At 40.0% G+C, this 18,788-nt stretch overlaps 1 protein-coding gene across 4 annotated transcripts in view; it reads right to left on the bottom strand.

The window, feature by feature from the left end:
- Positions 1-10,012: 10,012 nt before the first annotated feature.
- Positions 10,013-18,788, bottom strand: part of LOC105939193 (cAMP-specific 3',5'-cyclic phosphodiesterase 4C) — a 31,279-nt gene continuing 22,503 nt past the window's right edge. For all 4 annotated transcript variants that reach the window (XM_036137417.1, XM_012881267.3, XM_036137418.1 and 1 more), the window contains 5 exons: positions 17,369-17,468; positions 17,101-17,255; positions 15,991-16,113; positions 15,656-15,838; positions 10,013-11,929 (listed from right to left, as the gene is read on the bottom strand). In XM_036137417.1, the coding sequence (XP_035993310.1) occupies positions 11,153-11,929; positions 15,656-15,838; positions 15,991-16,113; positions 17,101-17,255; positions 17,369-17,468 (1,338 nt within the window). In that variant the 3' untranslated portion in view covers positions 10,013-11,152. The remainder of the gene's footprint in view (positions 11,930-15,655; positions 15,839-15,990; positions 16,114-17,100; positions 17,256-17,368; positions 17,469-18,788) is intronic.

Here is an 18,788-nt window from a genome sequence, read left to right as displayed (position 1 = left end):
TACACAAGCATGTGGTAATAGTGGGAAGAAGAGACTCCCTTTTAACAGAAAGAGAGCCTCCAACAGAACATGCCGCTAACTGAGCTGCCATCCACAGTGACCAACTGGTAAGAAGCCTGTAATTACCCTATAAGTAAACCATGAACGTAAATAGACATCGGATGTGTAGCGGTTATGAAACCTATAAATATCCCTAAGGTAATCTGGGCTATAATGCTAAAAAATACACATATCAGAAGAAAAACGAAAGAGAAACCAGCAATTTTGAGAAGGGCAACCAACTGAAAACCATAGAGTCCCTGACTTGCAGCATTCACTTCCTCTGAATGGGCACGTGGTGACAGCAGACAGTAGCTTGCATTGTGTTGTTGACTTCATGGAAGTCCCTCAAACCAAGCATGTATGTGGCGAAAGTGGAGAGGAAAACTTCACTTTAACAGGAAGAAACCCTACAGCATAACCAGACTTGGTGTGAACGGCTGTCTTCTATGGTTGACCGTGGGGCTTGAGAAGACAGAGCAAACAGCCCTGATCCTGGAGCACTTTTTATTTGAGAGTAAAGTAAAAAGTTAACAGCAGTAGTAGCTCCTTTAGTATCTTCATCTAGGAAAGAAACACTGCTAAGCACCTGGGCTCCGATTCGGTTTTTAGGTCTAGGGTATGAAAGGGCACATATGAATATTTGCAGTAAAGGCTCAGCCAAAAACCACTGAAAGACAGGGCCATATCTATCAGCTATAGAAGGAGAATGTGAAGTTGTTGGCAGCGGCAGCTCAGCCGATGCCCCCCACCCCTCCCCTCTCCCCTCCAGAACGATGTCACAGCGACAGAGTGCCAGTCCGCATGTAGCCACTATGAAAAGAAAAAACAAGGAGAGAACATAAAGTTAAAGTTTGCGTCCGTATTGCTGCAACAAAGGTACGTACAGAAAATATTGGTTTTAGCTTTATATATAAGATTGATTTGGGTTAGTCAAATCCTGGCTGAGGACTCACTGCAGAGTGACCTTGATTATGTAGCTCATATTCACCTTTATGGTGCACCTGGGGATTTTCTCATCTACTGACTTTGGGAAAACAGATCAACCCCACTCAAAACCAGAACAGGACAAAACAGAAGGATGGATGAACAGAGTTCGCCCTGAAGGAACCTATGCAAATCCAGTTTTGATAGTAAACGTTAACATTATTATCAGACCGAGTTCATGCATTCCATAATTAATGCTTCCTTGTAACTACTCACGAACACATAAATAAAACAAAGAGTATTAATGACTTAAATAGATGATGACTTTTTTTTCTGACAGCAAAAATGTTTTGAGAAGGAATATTTAAAAAATATTTTAATAATTAAAAAAAACATTAGCTAGTTCACACACTTGTAGCTCATTATCTAATCAAGTTGGGATTTAGATTTACATGATTAGATATTGTTTTGGTTATCAAGCTGGACATTTTGCATAAGAGGAGTCACAGAGAAGTAATGATGATGTAAAAATATCAAAACATGTGCAGACTTACGTCTATTGTTCTGTCTATATACTTTTTGTTTTCTTTGTGACATGCACAGAGACCACATCAGTTGTGCGTATGTGTGTGTGTGTGTGTGTGTGTGTGTGTGTGTGTGTGTGTGTGTGTGTGTGTGTGTGTGTGTGTGTGTGTGTGTCAGTGTGTGTGTGTGTGTGTGTGTGTGTGTGTGTGCGGTGAGAAACAAACGATTAATGGGTGCTGAGAAATAGAAGACATGCAGATTGCTGAGATGACAGAGGAACATGCAACAGACAAAGGGGATAAGATAAATCCGTGTTCCATTAGCAATTGCAACCAGGAGAATAAATAGATGACAGCATTAATGTGCAGCAGGATTGCAAATGAGAGCACATTTAGGGTCACCTCCGAAAAAGATATTCACTGCTCAGGCACAGCAAAGTTATTCCTTTCATCCAAATCAAACAGCACATTTTTTCTCAAGTTCTTTTGAGGCGAGGAGACAACCAGTAAGCTAAGCTCATTTCTCTAAATTGCCATCAATTTGCTCTTTGTTCATCCTTATCTATTTTACTTCCACAGCCGAGAAAAACTTTTATCCCTTCCACAGCTCTGTCTCGGTTCCTCCTCTGTCCCTACCCAACAATTATAGTGCACTGAGCTATCCATTCGTCTATTTGGCCTAAAAGCAAATCAGTTTGTATTCACCGGAGAGGACCAGCTGAAACTGTGTGGGTGTGTGCGTGTGCGTGTGTGTGAGACAAAACGGTACAGGACATGTCACCATCAGGTTTTTGCTTGTGTGTTAATCTCACGCCTGATTTGGAGAGCAATAACACGACTGTCTGGGCAGGTTACGAAAACGTGGGCTTCCTCCCTTTATGTGAATGACAACCAGGAAAATGTTTAGTGAAGCCCTTAACTGTTGCATTATGAACAGCCAGCCTCTGTCTTTTCCCCACATGTACAGGCCTTTTGTTTTATGCCTGTAGCAGATTACAAATTCCCAGCCCTGACCTTAATCCAACCTTCTCGGTTCCTTCTTTTTACATCTTCTCTCCCCCGTGGCTTCACTTCAATTTCTTTGCTCTGGGAAAGGTTGATTGCAGCGATGCCCACTGGTTGGATCAGTAAACAATGGACACGCTCACTTGACAGATGCTAATAGTCTGCTCTCTGTGTGCTTTAGTTCTTAAAGGGATAGTTCTGGATTTTTGAAGTGGGGTTGTTTGAAGTACACGTCTGAGTCTCTTCTGCAGCAGTGGTCTGTCGATCTGGAATTGCAAATGCGATTCTTGATAAATGAGGTAGGACAACTAAATGCTGTTCAGATTATACAGCTGTCTGAAAGGATTTTAGTTTTGTTTTTTTGCTTGATATGGAGAATCTAATCTTTTTAGGTCAAAACTTTCAATTTCATTTAATCAAGGGCTTTATTTCAATGCCTCTTTTGTATCAGACTGCCCCACTGGAACATTAGATGCAAAAAAAGAAAGAAAGAAGATAGCCGTTGTAAAAAGGCTTTTTTACAGTGCCTTGCAAAAATGTACAATAATTGTGAAGTGAAAGGAAAATTATACATTATTATCACAAGTTTTAACAAATACAGAAACTGAAACACGCCCTATAAACATGTATTAAGCCCGTCTGAATCTATATGTTATCGAATGACCATTTGCTGCAAAAATACCATTTGATAAAGACACCATGGAGTGTGTCTTTATCAGCTTTTCATATCTAGGGACTGACACTTTTTCCCATGCATAGATTTGGATGGAGAGCCACATTGAAGTATAGTTTTTCAACAGCAAACAGGCTGAAATCGGAGGCAACCGGACATTCACTCAGTTATTCTGAAAATGTCTCAACACGTATCCAGGGGCTTTTCATGAACACTGATCAGCTTCTTTTTCGCTGCTGAGAAGAAGCCTCTCCGCAGCATGATGCTGCCACTGCCATGTCTCAGTAATGGGATTGCCATGCACAGGGTGATGTACCTACAGTTCACAATTGTGTCATACTCTTTTCATTTTCAGATGATAATTTGAACAGGGCTCCACGAGCCTTTGATATTGTTTGACGACATAGCTGCTCTACACTTCTTCACAACTTTCTTCCTGACCTCTCTGCTATGTTATTTGGTCTTCATGACGCTGTTTGTTCGCTAATGTTCTCTAACAAATCTCTGACGAGATGGATTAATACTAGATCCACTTACTCTCAAGTGGAGTTTGTTAAGTATATATGGGACTTTTCAATGAACTGGACACATTTTTGATAGTATTGGTTGCACTGGATTTTTTTAATTATTGAAATCCTTGCCATAGTTCTCAATTCTAGGAAAGAGATTGAAAAGGATGATCCGTTTTGCACACCGTTGTGTTGGTTTAACTTATAAAATTGCAATGAAATGCTTTAAAGTTTTGTTTGGAACATCACAAAATGTGGAAAGGTTCAAGGGGTAAAACTATTTTTGTAAAGCTTAAGGCTGCATACAGCTTCTCTGCCGTTTTATTCCTTTAAACTGCTGCTCTTCTCCTCTTTTTTCGCACCTTCACCTTATTTTATCCTTTCATTCACTTACAGTCTCTGCCCAGCGTGACCTCTTTGTTGTAGAGTTCTTTTCGCTTCGGTGCAAAAAAAAAAAAAAAAAAAAAAAATCAAAGAAGCAGAAATCTTGTTGTGATCTGAAGAAACCTGTGTTTCAGAAACTACCCAGCAGCAAGGTTACAGCTTATCTGTTTCTTTAAGGCAACAGCACCTCCATGTGGTAAAATCAGTTGTTGCAAGAAATTTGGTGACGAAATCAGCGTTGCAAGGACATTTATACGATGCCATGTATGTTGCCAAAAGTTATAGACTTAATAATTTGTACTTATTGGAGAGCCAAATATTGCTGTATTAAAACAAAATCAATTCATATGGAAGTGATTAAATAAGAGTCTTACTCTAAGTAAAATAATGATGCACACTCTGTAAGTGCCTAATTCAAAATATATTTATGGCTTTGTTTCATATTTATATTCATAAAAAAATTTATTCACACTCTACATCGGGTGTCGAAACTTTTTGTCATATCGGTCAAAACACATACTAAAAAAAAGCGAATGCTACCAAAAAATTATATATATAAACTGCTCCCTCACTCACCCCTCATACACCTGAGTAGGGTGGGTGGCTCTCCATCTCTCAAGCTCAGGCCTGGGAACTTGAGGGTTCTTCTTAGGATTTAGCTGTTCTTAAGATTGAGCTCACCTGGACTGAGATGTCTGATGTTTCTCCAGGTATCTGTAGGAGCCACTTCTCCAGAGTGACACTGTTTATTTATTTGTTTATTTATTATTAGGATCCCCATTAGCTGTGCTTTACACAGCTAATGGGGATCCATTAAAAATACAGTATAAAAGGTAAATTCATGATCATGTTCGACACATGAAAAATATCATATACATATCTTCACCTTCCAGGCTTTGTGAACCTACACCAACAACATTCGACCATGTGCTGAAGGTCCTACACTTTGCAGTGTGTGTGTGTGTGTGTGTGTGTGTGTGTGTGTGTGTGTGTGTGTGTGTGTGTGTGTGTGTGTGTGTGTGTGTGTGTGTGTGTGTGTGTGTGTGTGTGTGTGTGTAAATATATGCTATGAGCAAGCAATATAGTCAGACTTTCTATAGGAAAGGGATGTGTAAATCATTGTAGATCTAAAACTTACATATTTAATTAAGCTTTTTTAAAGAGGGTGGGATTATTGTTCTGTTTCTTGCTAGCTTGAGTAAAAGAACAAATCTCTCTGTTTTTGCCAAATATGTAAAGGCTATGACACTGAACATTTCAATTAATGTATCAGGTATTAATATCAGGTTGGTTTAGCATGAATGAAAGGAGGAATATGTGAAAAAGTGTCTCATGCCTACTGTTAATTATGGTACAGGATCAGACATGCTGTGGGCCTCTTTGTTCCTCCAAAACTGCTGGGAACCTTATAAGAATGCTACTATGTATCGATTTTTTTTTTTACAGAAAAGCTTGATGGGAATATATCCAATGAAGCAGTGCAGCTAGCTGAGTGCTCTCTGTTCAGATCGGATCGCACGGCTACCGCGGAGAGGAGGAGAGGAGGAGGCCTGGCCATTTATATTCAAAACATCTGGTGCACAAATACAAGGACGATCGGATCCTTCTGCTCCCCTGACCTGGAATATCTAGCAGTTAAGTGCAGACCATTCAACCTTGCTAGACAGTTTAGCTCTGTTATCATAATTGCAGTTTACATTCAGCCGAAAGGTAATTCTAAGTCAGCCCTTGAGGAGCTTTACTGCTTCATCACCAGTCAAATGAACAGTAACCCAGATGCCGCTGTGATCGTTGCTGGGGACTTTAACCATGTTAATCTAAAAGCTGTGCTCCCCAAGACCATAATATATAACATCTAGTTTACTGCAATATCCCAGCAACATACAAAGCTGCCGCAGCCCCTCACTTCAGATCATCAGACCACATCTCTGTGGAGCTGATCCCTGCTTACTAGGGCTGTGCTGATACCAGATTTCTTCAAACCAAGTACGATTACAAGTACTTCAACTTTAGTACCTGCCGATACCGAGTACCAATACGAGTACTAATAAATGCCATTAACTCCTGAGAATAGATTTTCGAATTAATTCTGAGGCCATGAGAGAACTCCTTGTATTCGGTGTCGCGTTTCTTAAGATGTTTCATCAGGTAACTTGTGTTGTAACTGCAAGGGTTTGTTCCTCCTCTTGATAACTTTGATTTACACATTTTGCAACTAGCCTTACTTTTGTCGTCCTCGTTTACTTGAAAATACTTCCAAATAGCGGACATGGCTAACTCCTTCAGCCTTTATGTGTTTACTCCCTCCATCTCTATGCTCTGGCTGGCGGGTTCTTGACGTCACACTGCGTTTTTCTTCGCTGCTTTGTCTTCTTCTCCGTTTTCTTCTTCAGTTTGATTTTCTTTTATGTTGTTTTATAGCTGCTTGTAGTATCTGATCGCAAACTAATGCTTTCTGTTAAAGAGAAAGGTATGCTATCCATAAGTATCCGGTCCTGTAGTATCGTAATACATTTACGAATACAAGTACGAGTACAAACACGTGGTATCGGGCCCGATACCGACACCAGTATCGGTATTGGTACATCCCTACTACTTACAAACCCCTGATCTGCAGAACTAGACCTGTGATAAAAAAAAACGTTCAGGTTTGGACAGAGGGGGCCTTCTCAGCTTTATGGGACTGTGTTGAAAACACAGACAGGAAAGTGTTTAATATCATCTGTGCTGTCTTATATCCACTTTTGCACTGCTGCTATCCTATCACATAAGAAATCAGTGTTTCCTAAACTGAAACCATGGGTGGACAGCTCGGTGTGGTCCCTGCTGAAGGCCCAGGATGCAGTATTTAGATCTGGAGACAGACTGGCCTACAGCAGGACTAGAAGTGAACTTGAAAAGGTACCCAGAAGGAAAAGCACAAGTACAAGCAGCGCATCGAGGACCACAACAACCCACGTGACACGTGGAGAGGTATAAGAACCATCACAGACTACAAGCACAGCAACCTGCAGAGCAGCAACCAGCGGCTGAGCAATGACCCAGCTCTTCCTGACACCTTAAACAGCTTCTTCGCACACTTTGACTCTTCAAGCTGCAGAGAGCTTCAACATCTTCCTCAGCCAGAGGAGCACCATTTCGCTCTCGTCCTGCAAAACATCAAGAACACCATCCTAGCTGGCTTGGACAGCCTGCAGTTTGCCTACAGGGAGAATCGAGTGGATCTCATCTCCAACAATGATGAGTCCCACTACAGGGATGAGGTCCGCAATCTGACACAGTGGTCCTCCAGGAGCAATTTGATCTTGAACACCAGTTAGACCAAGGAGGTAAACTTATACAGATTGGTCTGTATAACCTATCTAAGGAAACCCTGCAGATAGCATCAAGTCTCTGACAAGCAGCATTCACTCCTCGTGAAAGAGCGTAGAGCCACAGGGAGAGTCGTCTGCATTGTCCATGGCTTTGCAGCAATCCCTCATACTGAGCAAGCATGAAGCTACAGAGGACTGAACACGCTCCTCTCTGCATACAGGGGGATGTGGTGGAGTACGTGGAAAGCATCAAGTTCTGGGGCATCCACATCTCCTCTGACCTCTCCTGGTCCGTAAACACCTCTCATCTGGTGAAGAGGGCTCAACAACGGCTCTTCTTCCTCAAAAAAACTGAAACAGTCTGGGCATTCCACTGAGCTGATAAAAAACTTTTACATGGCTACAATACAAAGTGTTTTATGTATTAGCATAACTGTGTAGTATGGGAGCTGCACAGTGAAGGAGAAGAACAACTTAGCACGGGTGGGGAGGACAACACAGGGGATTGTGGGATGCCGTCTGCAAGATCTGGACACGGTTTATGCTGCACGAGTCCAGAGAAGGGCCAGACCCATCACGACAGATCCCACCCACCCTGGCAATGCACTGTTCAAGTAGAATTAGAAATAGCTTCTTTGCAAAAGCTGTAAGGGCAATCGCCCCCTGCTCAGAAGACACGTTACAACATCACCACTGTGGATGCATATCTATTTGCACATTCTTAACCATCAGGAAGGTTTCATTGCACATTCATTGCACAGTTCTGCATATTAAGGTTTAAGTATATTGCACAAGAGTTGTCATGTTACAATATCACTACTGTGAATGCATACTTCTTCTCTTGCACACCTTTAACTATCAGGGATATGTTTTATTGCACAGTACTGCATATCAGGTTTAAGAACCTTGCACAAGATTCACCACAAGCTGAATGTATCATCAAAGAAGCTTGAAGTGACCGATTCATTCAACACAATGGATTGAGTACAGTGTGTGTGTGTCCTAAGCCGGAAAAAAATAGCATCAAAAGGTTTTTGAAATACTCCAACAAGAATAAAACATGTTGTTGAAAGGAAAATTCTTTGTGTTTTCAAACTAACCATCTCTTTATGTGTTTGATGTGTAGCACTTTATTTCTTCATGAGTCGGTTATAATACCTAAGCTAGTGCTTTTATGATTTCTGAAATGGAAGCATTTTTTTATGACAGATTACTGTAAGAATAAACCAGCACCAAACATCAGCTGCACAGTTCATGTAAGACCTTTGAGAACTGATGTGAAAGGGATTTTTTTTTATTTATTTTTTGGGGGGGGGGGAGGATTTACAAGTTGCCACTTCAGCAACTATAAATCTTTTAACTCGGCTGAGAAAATTGATTAAACTCAGGGAAGTAATTTCCATCTTGTTTCATAAAAGCAGATGGAAGCAACATCAATTAAATTCAGCCAATTAAATTCTGAGGCTCTGACATTCTCCCTTCATTTAAAATTACACTTTTCCGTACCAAACATGGTACTAAACTAATTAATTTCCTCCCAAGTGAATGTTTTCTCTTTTTTTGTTGTTGTTATTGTTACTCCATTGGGTGCTATGATCTTTCAGGGTCAGTTTCCTTCCTTCTCAGCAGAGATCAGGGCTACAGGTGGAGTCGATTGTAAATCAAGATGTTTCAGAATATCATTTAGACCAAAGCATCTTCTAATGGATGTGCCTCGATCTAAATCAGTCTATCGAGCTCTGGCTCCATGTTCCTGGTTGCTGTCCTGCTGGAAAGCAACCTTCTGCCCCTGCCTCAGGTGTTTGCAGCCTTTAACATTTTTTCGTTCAGACTTACAATGCATTAAGGTCAATTCATTTTACCCAGCTTCTCTGTCCTGCTGAAAAAGAACTCAGCATGAGGATTTAGGGGTTAGCATGAATATCACTATAAGTCTGGAGCTGACAGCATCTTGTTCACACAGGCCAAAATAGTCCATTCTGATATTGGTGAGTACAGTGCCCTTTGGAGCTCCTGACCAGAAAGCAGATTTGTACCTCACAAACCCTAAATGAGATTTGAGCTTTTAATTTGCCGCTTGTTTGATAAATGCTCTCCTTGTCAGTTAAGGCGGGCTTAACAGGTCCTCTGTGAAAAGTTTAACCTTGTTTTGTAACCTAACCTTTCTTTAAACTTCTCCATAACGTTCCCACTGACCTGTCTGCTGTTGTCATTGGTCCTCATGGCCCTGGTTGTTGGTATGCTCCAACCAAACCTTCACAAAACTGGATTCACCCAGAGTTTATATTGCACACATGTAGACTATTTACTAATTAGGTGACCTCTGCAGGCAATCGGTTTTCATTGCAATGAATTGTATTTAGGATTATCACAGTAAAAGAGGGTACATGCAAATGCACACCACACTTTCAGAGCTTTCTTTGCAAAAAAAAATTAAACACCTGAATCATTTTATCATCCATCACATATAATCCTGATAGAATACATTGAATTTAGTAGTTTTAATCTGCAAAGGTGTAGAAATCCTCTGGCAAGGCAGTTAAGATATCTTCTAAATTGTAACAGCCAACCCTTTTGGATCTGGATTCAGAATTTCTTTTCTTTTTTTTTTTTAATGAAAGACACTAATCTATCAACTCAATTGTTCATATTTATTATATGACATCAGCAGATTAAAATACATGTTTATTATGTACATATATGCAACAAGGGTGTTTGATAAAGTGCCAAATACATTTTGTTTTACAAAAAAAGCAAAAAACATAAATTTGTGGAAGACCATCACACCTGCCGGCCTGGTCCCACAGATTCATTGCTTGTGATGAGTAGCCACCGTGTCTGGAGGCTGCATTGCTCAGTGCTGGTTGTGGGACAGTTTGGCACAACTCAGGTTACAATGTCACAATGGCATAAACACTTGGTGTGATTATTATCTTTTTTTTTTTTATCTCCACACGACTGAACATCGACAACATACAATACATCAGCCTTGTAGGTTTCCATTGTGACGAGAGCCGTCTGTGTTTTATTTAGAAATGGGGTCTGAAATCCGGCCTCGTTGCTGCAGGGTTTTGGGTGTGAGGGGCTTACACCGTTTCTCAACCACCGTGTATGAAACACACCGCTCACGGGTTGAAAAGGGGTTCGTATTAAAGATTAAAGACGACAAGCTACACCTTTCTCACAGTATTTTTGCATTTCTTTTCTGTAATCGTTTGAAATATTTGTTCTTGAGTTATAATGGTCTGTGTTTGTTTGTTATGGTCCTCATCAATAAGACATTAGACGGTGACCAAGAGACAACGTGTGACAGTCTATAACAACCGGAAAACAGGCACACACTTATTTGCATGTACGCATTTCAGCAATAATTATTATTTTTTTCCTTTAATTTGTCTCCAGGAGCTACAAAATGTTACTGTAATGTCCCCATTTATCCCTAACGGCAGTGATAGACGCACCGACACAGGGTTTCGAAGACCCTATTTTCTGTCACTACCGGATGATCCGCTTTCTGCAACAATCAACCTGTTCAGAAAAATCCCGAAAGTTTCCTGTCTCCAGCACTTCGCTGTTGGTGCAAAATATTGCTCTGAAGATAACAATCTGACCTCCAGATGGTAAAGCAGTTAGAGTGCATTATCTGGAAGGACAGACATGTTTCAGCTCTTTTTGCCTCTTCTACAGCCACTTTGCTGCCTTTAGGAGCCTCTCTGGCTCTTCATCATCCCTCCTTTACACATTTTCCTCACTGACCCTGATCATTTGTCTGTTCAGCTAACTCTCCTCTTCCTCTTGTACCTCCTCTTCTTCTTCTTCTTCTTCTTCGTCCTGAGGGGCTTCTTCTTCCTCCTCCGCTACATCCTGCTCTGCCTCCTCGTCTTTGCTGTCCATATCGGTCTCCTCCTCTTCTTCTTTGCCTTCTTCTTCAGCTTCAGCTTCCTCAACTTCACCCTCATCCTTGTTCACTTCTTCCTCGGTGTCTTCATCTTTCTCGTGGTCTTCTTTAATTTCTTCATTGTGTTCATCAATGACTTCTTCACTTTCTTCTTTTTGCTCCTCGAGAACATCCTCAATCTCCTCCATGGCTTCCTCCTCTTCCTTTCCTGCAATGTTCTCCTCCTCGTCCTCCTCCTCCTCCTCCTCCTCCTGGATTCCACTCTGATCACTGTTGTGGTTCTCCTCGTCATCCTCCTCAGCTTCAGTGTGGTTCTGATCCTCCTCGCCCGTTTCCTCCTGCTCGCCCGGCGTTCTCTCTCCGTTGCTGTCATCGCAAATGGCTTTCAGGCTGTTCCTGATGCCCCTCCCGCCACTACTGCTCCTTCGGTACATGTTGTTGTGATTGTTGTACTCCAGCTCATCGAGCGTGAGTTCAAACTGGAAGCGGTCGTGCTGGAGGTGTCTGTCCGGGGGAGGCGAAGGTGATTGGGGCATGGTGTTCAGGTACCACTCCCTGTTCTCCTCTAAGGTGTCCAGGATCTCCTGGGCGTCTGGGTGCACCAAGTCGGCCCAGGTCTCCCACAGCGGGTGGACAATGTAGTCAATGAAGCCCACCTAGAGAGGAGAGGATAGCAAGAAGAAGAAGTGACCTACTTAAAGATATGCAAGGGAGTGCGGAGAAAAGCTAATTTAGCAAAAAGTACAACTCAATTGTACTTAGAAATGGCACTGAACAAGAAAATTGTTTGCTTTGTGCTGACAACGCTTATGGGGAAAACGGTAACACAAATTTCCAGCAGCTATCCATAGAAAATGGAAGTTAAGTGTTCAGATTTGTCTCTGAAAATCACAAGATTCTCAGCAGCTGTGATTTCTGTAGTGTTAGCTAAACTACCAGCAGGTAGTTTAGCTAATCACAGCCGGTTGGTAGAATTTAAAGGTCTCTCTCCAAAGAGATAATTTGCTCCAAAAGTTGTGACTTATATTAAGGAGGTCAAAATGTTACTCTATAAATTAGTGAATGCACCCCCAGGGTATTAAAGAATGTGTTTAGCTATCCACAGGATACTTACATACTGATTGCACAGTTTCAGCAACATTAATGCAAAATCTGTCCTCCCTCTAGAGGACAGTCATATTAAAACCCATCAGTTTTTAAGCCGGAATGCAAACATCGCCTCGCAAAAGTTTCTGACAGGGCCATTCTGACAAAGGAATTTGCTTTGATCAACACTGGTCCTTTGGTGCACTATCTGCATGTTTAGGGCTGTGTCTCTGCCAGAAGGTGAACCTCCAAACCAGTCTGAAGCCTTTTGCAGTCCTGGTTTTTATTCAGGACCGTCCTGCATTTTGCTCCATCCCATCAACTTCCCATTAACTCGGAACAACTTCTCTGCCCCTGCTGATGAAAAGCCACCTCACAGCATAACACTGCCACCACTATGTTTCACTCCAGGGACATTGTGCTCAGGATGTACAATGTTAGTTTCCCAACATACGTGGCATTTGGCATGAAGACTTAGCAGTTGGAATTTGGTCTCATCCAGACAGAGTAACTTCCTTCACATTTTTGCTGTCAACTGCAAATGGGACTTTTTATTGCTTTCTTTTTACAATAGCCAGCTTCTTCTTCTCCCTCCATAAAGTTTCAGCACTTTCCATTTTCAAGTGAAGCACTGAACAGAGGTCTGTGACTATACAAATGTGCAGAGAAGACAGAAATGTTCATACAAACACAAACTAACTGGGGCTAAATGCACCCCATATTTTAAAATCTTATTTACAAAGAATTTGGAAAAGTGTGCATCTTTTTTTTCCTACACTTCACAATAATGCTCTACTTTTTTTTTTTTTTTTGATTTATCAATAAAATCCCAATAAAACATATTGATGTTGCAGTTGGTACAGGAGAAAATGTAAAAAAAAAATAATTTAAAAAAATTTTAAAAAAAAGTGGCAGGGATAGCCTTGTCACAAATTATGGGCTGCTTTAAATACAAAAGGGACATGATTTTCCACAATGAACGATGTGGCAGAGCTGATCAAACGTGTGGATACGGTTGTCTGACTGCAACATACTAAAAACACAGAACAAGATACAAGATAAAAGAGGACATGAACGAGTGCTGCTGCTGCCTCCTACTGGTCAGAAACCAACATTGCAAATATTGATCTAAATTTGAGCTGACGCTAAATCAGAAGCCTTCACCGCAGACAAATGTGACGACACATTACAGTGAGAAAGTTCAAATTCAAAGGTAACACAAACGTATCAAATAGTCAACTTGTGATAAATCATAGGTGATGCATCACAGCTAGAAGGTTTGAAGGAGTTATCAACAAACATGGAGTCGAGGCCGGTTCGTCCAAGGCCAAGACCGAGTCCTTAGAAATAGATTGTTTTGTTTTTTAATTGAACACCATAAAATGCAGACATTATTGAAATATTGTTAACTACTCAACCAAATCAATATATTGGTGTTAAACAAATAATTATCACAATAAACTAATATTTAAATTATTAAATGCCACAGATTGATAAACAATCTCTGGACTGAATGTGTCCGTTTATGTTGCTCGACAGACATTTAGAAAACCTCGGGAGAGTAATAAAGATTTGTCATGTGCAAAAAAATCATAAAAACTTTGTTTTTAGAAGACAGATTTTCCAAAGTCAAGTCTTCAATAGTTTTGGTAAAAATTAACTTTTTCTAAAAAAGATCTGGTATTTTATGTCATGACAAAACGTAAAATAATTACTATTTGCTAATATCACTGGTAAGTTATTTTTGTGTAAATGTAAGATAAATTGGCTTCACTTCGACATATTGGGAAGATGGGGTTGCTAGGATGAACCCCTGATATGCAGGAGACTTGAAGCCAGCTGTACATGTGTTAAAACTATTTATCTACCGTTTGGTGAAATTACTCGAAAAATAAATGGGTTGGTTTACACTCTTCCGCGGCTCAACTGAACACTAAATGGATGCAATTCCAACAATAAACCATACCATATACACTTATTTGTACAATAGTGTTAATGCCTTTTCTTCTTAAGTTGTAGAACCTTAGCGTGAGCGTGCCGTACCCATATAGCTGTGCATGCATGGAGATCATCAGTGCTCTTGTCTTAAACTCAACCGACGCTTTTAGTCAGGTTCCTTTTTTTACCTACCAGACACATACAGGCAGGAGGGTTTGATTCAGGGAAACTGTCACTGTGGTCATGGTACAACTTTACCCAGCAGAACCATGATGGGACCAACAGGAACAGGACGCTTAATCACTCGACTGTTTAGATGAGTCCTTTTAGAGCAACTACTCACCTGCTACCGTAGTCTTCTTTAATTCGTTCATTCAGATAATTGGAATTCATCAACTATTCTACTCTACTCTATATCTGGTAGAAAGGAAAGCACCTGATCCGACAGGCAGGCAAATTGCATTGAAATGGAGGAATCCCTAATTACGTCATATTACATAGATGTGTTTTTGAAAAGTCCACCCTGAAAAAAAGTCAGCCTCGCAAGCAAGTTTTGTCTTCTCCTTTTCTTTATATTCTTCTGTTGCTATTGCTTTTATTCTACATTCAGTTTACCACTGTTTTGTTTGTTTGTTTGTTTGTTTGTTTGTTTGTTTGTTTGTTTGTTTTTTGGGTGGGGGGGTCTTCAGGTTGTGTGTCTACAGGTGAAGATCAAAAGGATTGGCTTCTTCTTTTTTTGTATTTTTGATAAAACTACAGATTCTCAAACCATGTCCAGCCCATTTTTCAAAGGCACGACACTATCCATTCGTGGTTATCAGTGTGTCTTAGTTAGGGATAAGCAATTGTCGTAAAGTTTATCGTTATCATGAAAATGAACTTATCATGTTAAGAATTTCAATTTATTGTTACAACAATAAACTTTAATTTGTTTCGTTGATGTTGGTTCCATAAAAGCATCATTAAAATCGGCATTTCTTAGAACACGATTTGTTGCCATTATTGTGTACACCTTAGCTGTGCAATTCAAAATGCTGTTGAAAATTTTAAAATACTTTTATTTGAACTTGTATTGTTACTGGAGTAAATGTCACAAACGATTATGAGTAAACATCAAGTCCATATCATCCATCCTTAGTTGGAGGCAAGAATTATAAAGTTATCTTAGTTTTTTCTGCATTTTTGTAGAATTTAAAGAAAAATAAAGGTCACATGAACACTCTCACCTAGAACCAAAGTCGTACAATTCATTATTTTGTCCACCTGAAGCATTTACAGAGATTTGTTTTCTGTCCTCAGAAAGTGAGCTAATGTTACATCCTCAGTGCATTAGCAATGACACCAAGCTAGCGTTTTACCTGGCTCTTCTCCACTGAGGCAGTGTGTTTGTCGCACATGGCGCTGATCTCCATCCCCCTCTCTCGTTCCCTGTCGCCCTGTCGGAAGAACTCCTCCATGATCCTCTCCGTCCACTGCCTGTATAGCGGCAAAGGTTTTGTTGGGTTGCTCAGGTCTGCACAGTGGACCATGTTCTTCAGCACCTGCAAAAAAAAAAAAAAAAAAAAAAAAATCATTGAAGGTATTTTAGAATAGGTGTGTTTTTAATATTCTTTCAGAAAAATGCACTGATACAGAAATAGGTTAGATGTATGTCGTGATTGAGATGGGAAGAAAGTCAGTCATGACACCTTACCTGTATTCTCTCTGTGTAGTGGTCCAGCAGCAAAACACCTGAACTCGTCACCTTCTTGGTTTCCACCATAGTCTTCAGGTCAGCCATCAGAGTCATATGCTTGGACATGTCTGTTGCCAACACCTTCAAACCAACAGAAAGATTCAGTGAAATCTTCATTTTCTTTCAGTTTTAGTTGTTTTTGTCTCTCGGTCTGTGAGGTTGACATCTCATTCTACCGCTTTATCAGTAGGAGTAGTTGTTTAGGACGTAAAGATGTGACAATCCAACAATTAAACCCACAATTAAATAACTCTCTTTCTTTTCTGACAAATTTAAATACAAGGAATTAAATAAAAAATATAATCTACTTAACCCCTTAAAGCTGAAATTCACAAGAATGTCAGATAAATTAAAGAAACATTTTCTTTATTTGTCTAAAATGTGTCAATATTTGTCCTCTACAAAGCACATCTATAAGACTCAGACTCAGCCATACTTTAATGATCCCAGAGGGAAATTACTTTTGTTACATGCTCCAGAATACACACATTGTTATATATATATATATATATATTTACAACATTCCACACAAGGTATTACCATATCACAATAGTCATATCACTTCACTTGGGAATCCCATTGAAGTGATGGTGACTTGTACAAGAACAGTGCAGAGAATGCATAAATGACAGTTACAGAGGGGGGGGGGAGAGGTTTGGGGGGGGGGGGGGGTTAGGATAACTGAGGGAGGCGTTGTAGAGATTGATAGCCACAGGCAGGAATGATTTCCTGTGGCGTTCAGTGGTGCATCTGGGTAAGAGGAGCCTTGTATTGTTATTGGAGCAAATGTCACAAATGATTATATTACTTTATGTTCAAGTTTGTTAAATAAAATAAAAATTTGCAGCAAAAGAAAATACATGTTATTCTAAACCTAAACATGTTTCATTCCGAACAAATACAGTACTTTACAAAATACAACTTAAAGTGAAACTGCGTGGTTCTGTCTATAATAATCACCAAAGACATCCTCTGTCACATCAAGCCAACAACGATACAAACTTTGTGCGAACGGTCTAAGAGAGAAAAGTAAGTAATTTATAATCTGAAACTGAACGAGGTCCTGACCATGTCAATGACGAGCTTGCGCAGGCTCTGTCGCTGCCTCTTGGTGAGGTTCTGGAAGATATCGCAGTTCTCCTGATGCAGGAGTTTGAAACCCACAGCGAGGTGGTGGTTCTCCAGGACCGACTCGTCGTTGTACATCAATGCCAGCTCTGAATCTGAGCGTAGCGAGGAGGGGAACGTAGCCGTCAGTGTGACAAATATTTACAAGCTTGACGAGGCGCTTATTGAGGCACATGTTGCTGGCTTTGTGCGTCAGTGGTGTACTTACTGGTGTTGATGAGGAACTGGTTGGAAACTCCGGGGTGGTCTACGTCGTGGATGGCAGCAGCAAACAGAGCAGCGAGGATCTCCAGATCAGTGAAGACAGCCTGGCAGGACAGGAAAAAAGAAGACAACAAAATAAACCTCACTGTGGGAATTTATGCAAAGAATGTCTGTAAATTTCAGTAAATGCAACATTTTTTTAACAGATGTTTGAAATGTTTATTCTATTTATGCATCATTTTTTTTTTTTGCGCTTTTTAGAGATTTTCAGAAAATTTTGAGAGAGGACTGGTGGCCTAGTGGTTAGAGCAGAGCGCTTGTGTTCTGAGAAGGCTGCAAGTACCCAGTTTGACCTCTGCAGACTGCCACTATGGCTCCCTGGGTGCTGTAAAGAGGCCTGCTGATCCCTAAGGGTGATGGGTTAAATGCAGAGGACTAATTTCAATGGAATTTAGAGTTGAAATGACATAATAAAAAAAATTCTGAAGCAAAATATCTATTTAACCCCAATTATTTAGACATGTTATTGCAAGGATGGCTGCAAATCAATATATTGTACAGCTATAACCTGGAACAAGACTGTATTTAATGCCGTTACTGATCTTGGTATAAAGCATTTGTTTCTTTTACTTATTCGATGAAACTGTCTAAAAGGTTTATGATTAAACTTACTTCAGGTTAAACCTTGTGTTAAGTAAATATAATAGATGTTGATAAATAAAAATAAATAGTAATTATTCATTGTTATATAAAACCAAGAAACATTAAGAATTTTACTGCATATTCTGCAGCGCTATTATTGCTAATAAGGATTGTTTGAAAAAGGAAAAACCTTTAATACCATGTTCAGTACATCAAAATCTTACACTCATCCTGGTAAAACGGTGGAAACATAAGGGCTATTATAAAGGTCTGAGCTTGAAGTCAAAATAGTATAAAAGTGTTTACTTTAATTTCTGACTCAAATGTCTGAGAAGCTCATGTTTACTTGTTACGTAACTTAATTATGAGCTACAGTAGCTAGCCCACCGTGAGCCATTCATTTATACACACAGACATGCTTACTCTTGGGACTTGATTCAAAAGAGAAAACAGGGATGAATGTTGCTCCTATGGTAATCAGACTTTTTATTTTAGTTTAGTCATCATACACAGCTGACTGACAGCTTAAAATAAGCTACTCTAAGTCCCAAAGAACTGGGAAAAAAATGTTACTACATTATTAAAGTGAGTTGGAACTTCAGAAAATTAATAATGCAGCACATTTTAACAACAATAATTCATCCCAAAACAGGAAATGCCCATTCTACAGCAGCCTCCATTAATATCGACCAGAATATTGTTTTATTTTTCTCTTTTTATGTTTTCTGCTGAAGTGTTGGCCATAAACTCTATGGCATTACACATGTTTCTTCTACAGTAGA

This window comes from Fundulus heteroclitus, chromosome 5, assembly GCF_011125445.2.
Source record: "Fundulus heteroclitus isolate FHET01 chromosome 5, MU-UCD_Fhet_4.1, whole genome shotgun sequence".
Classification (NCBI taxonomy): Eukaryota; Metazoa; Chordata; class Actinopteri; order Cyprinodontiformes; family Fundulidae; genus Fundulus; species Fundulus heteroclitus.
The sequence above is the reverse complement of the archived record's forward strand: the minus strand, read 5'-3'. Positions and strand labels throughout refer to the sequence as shown.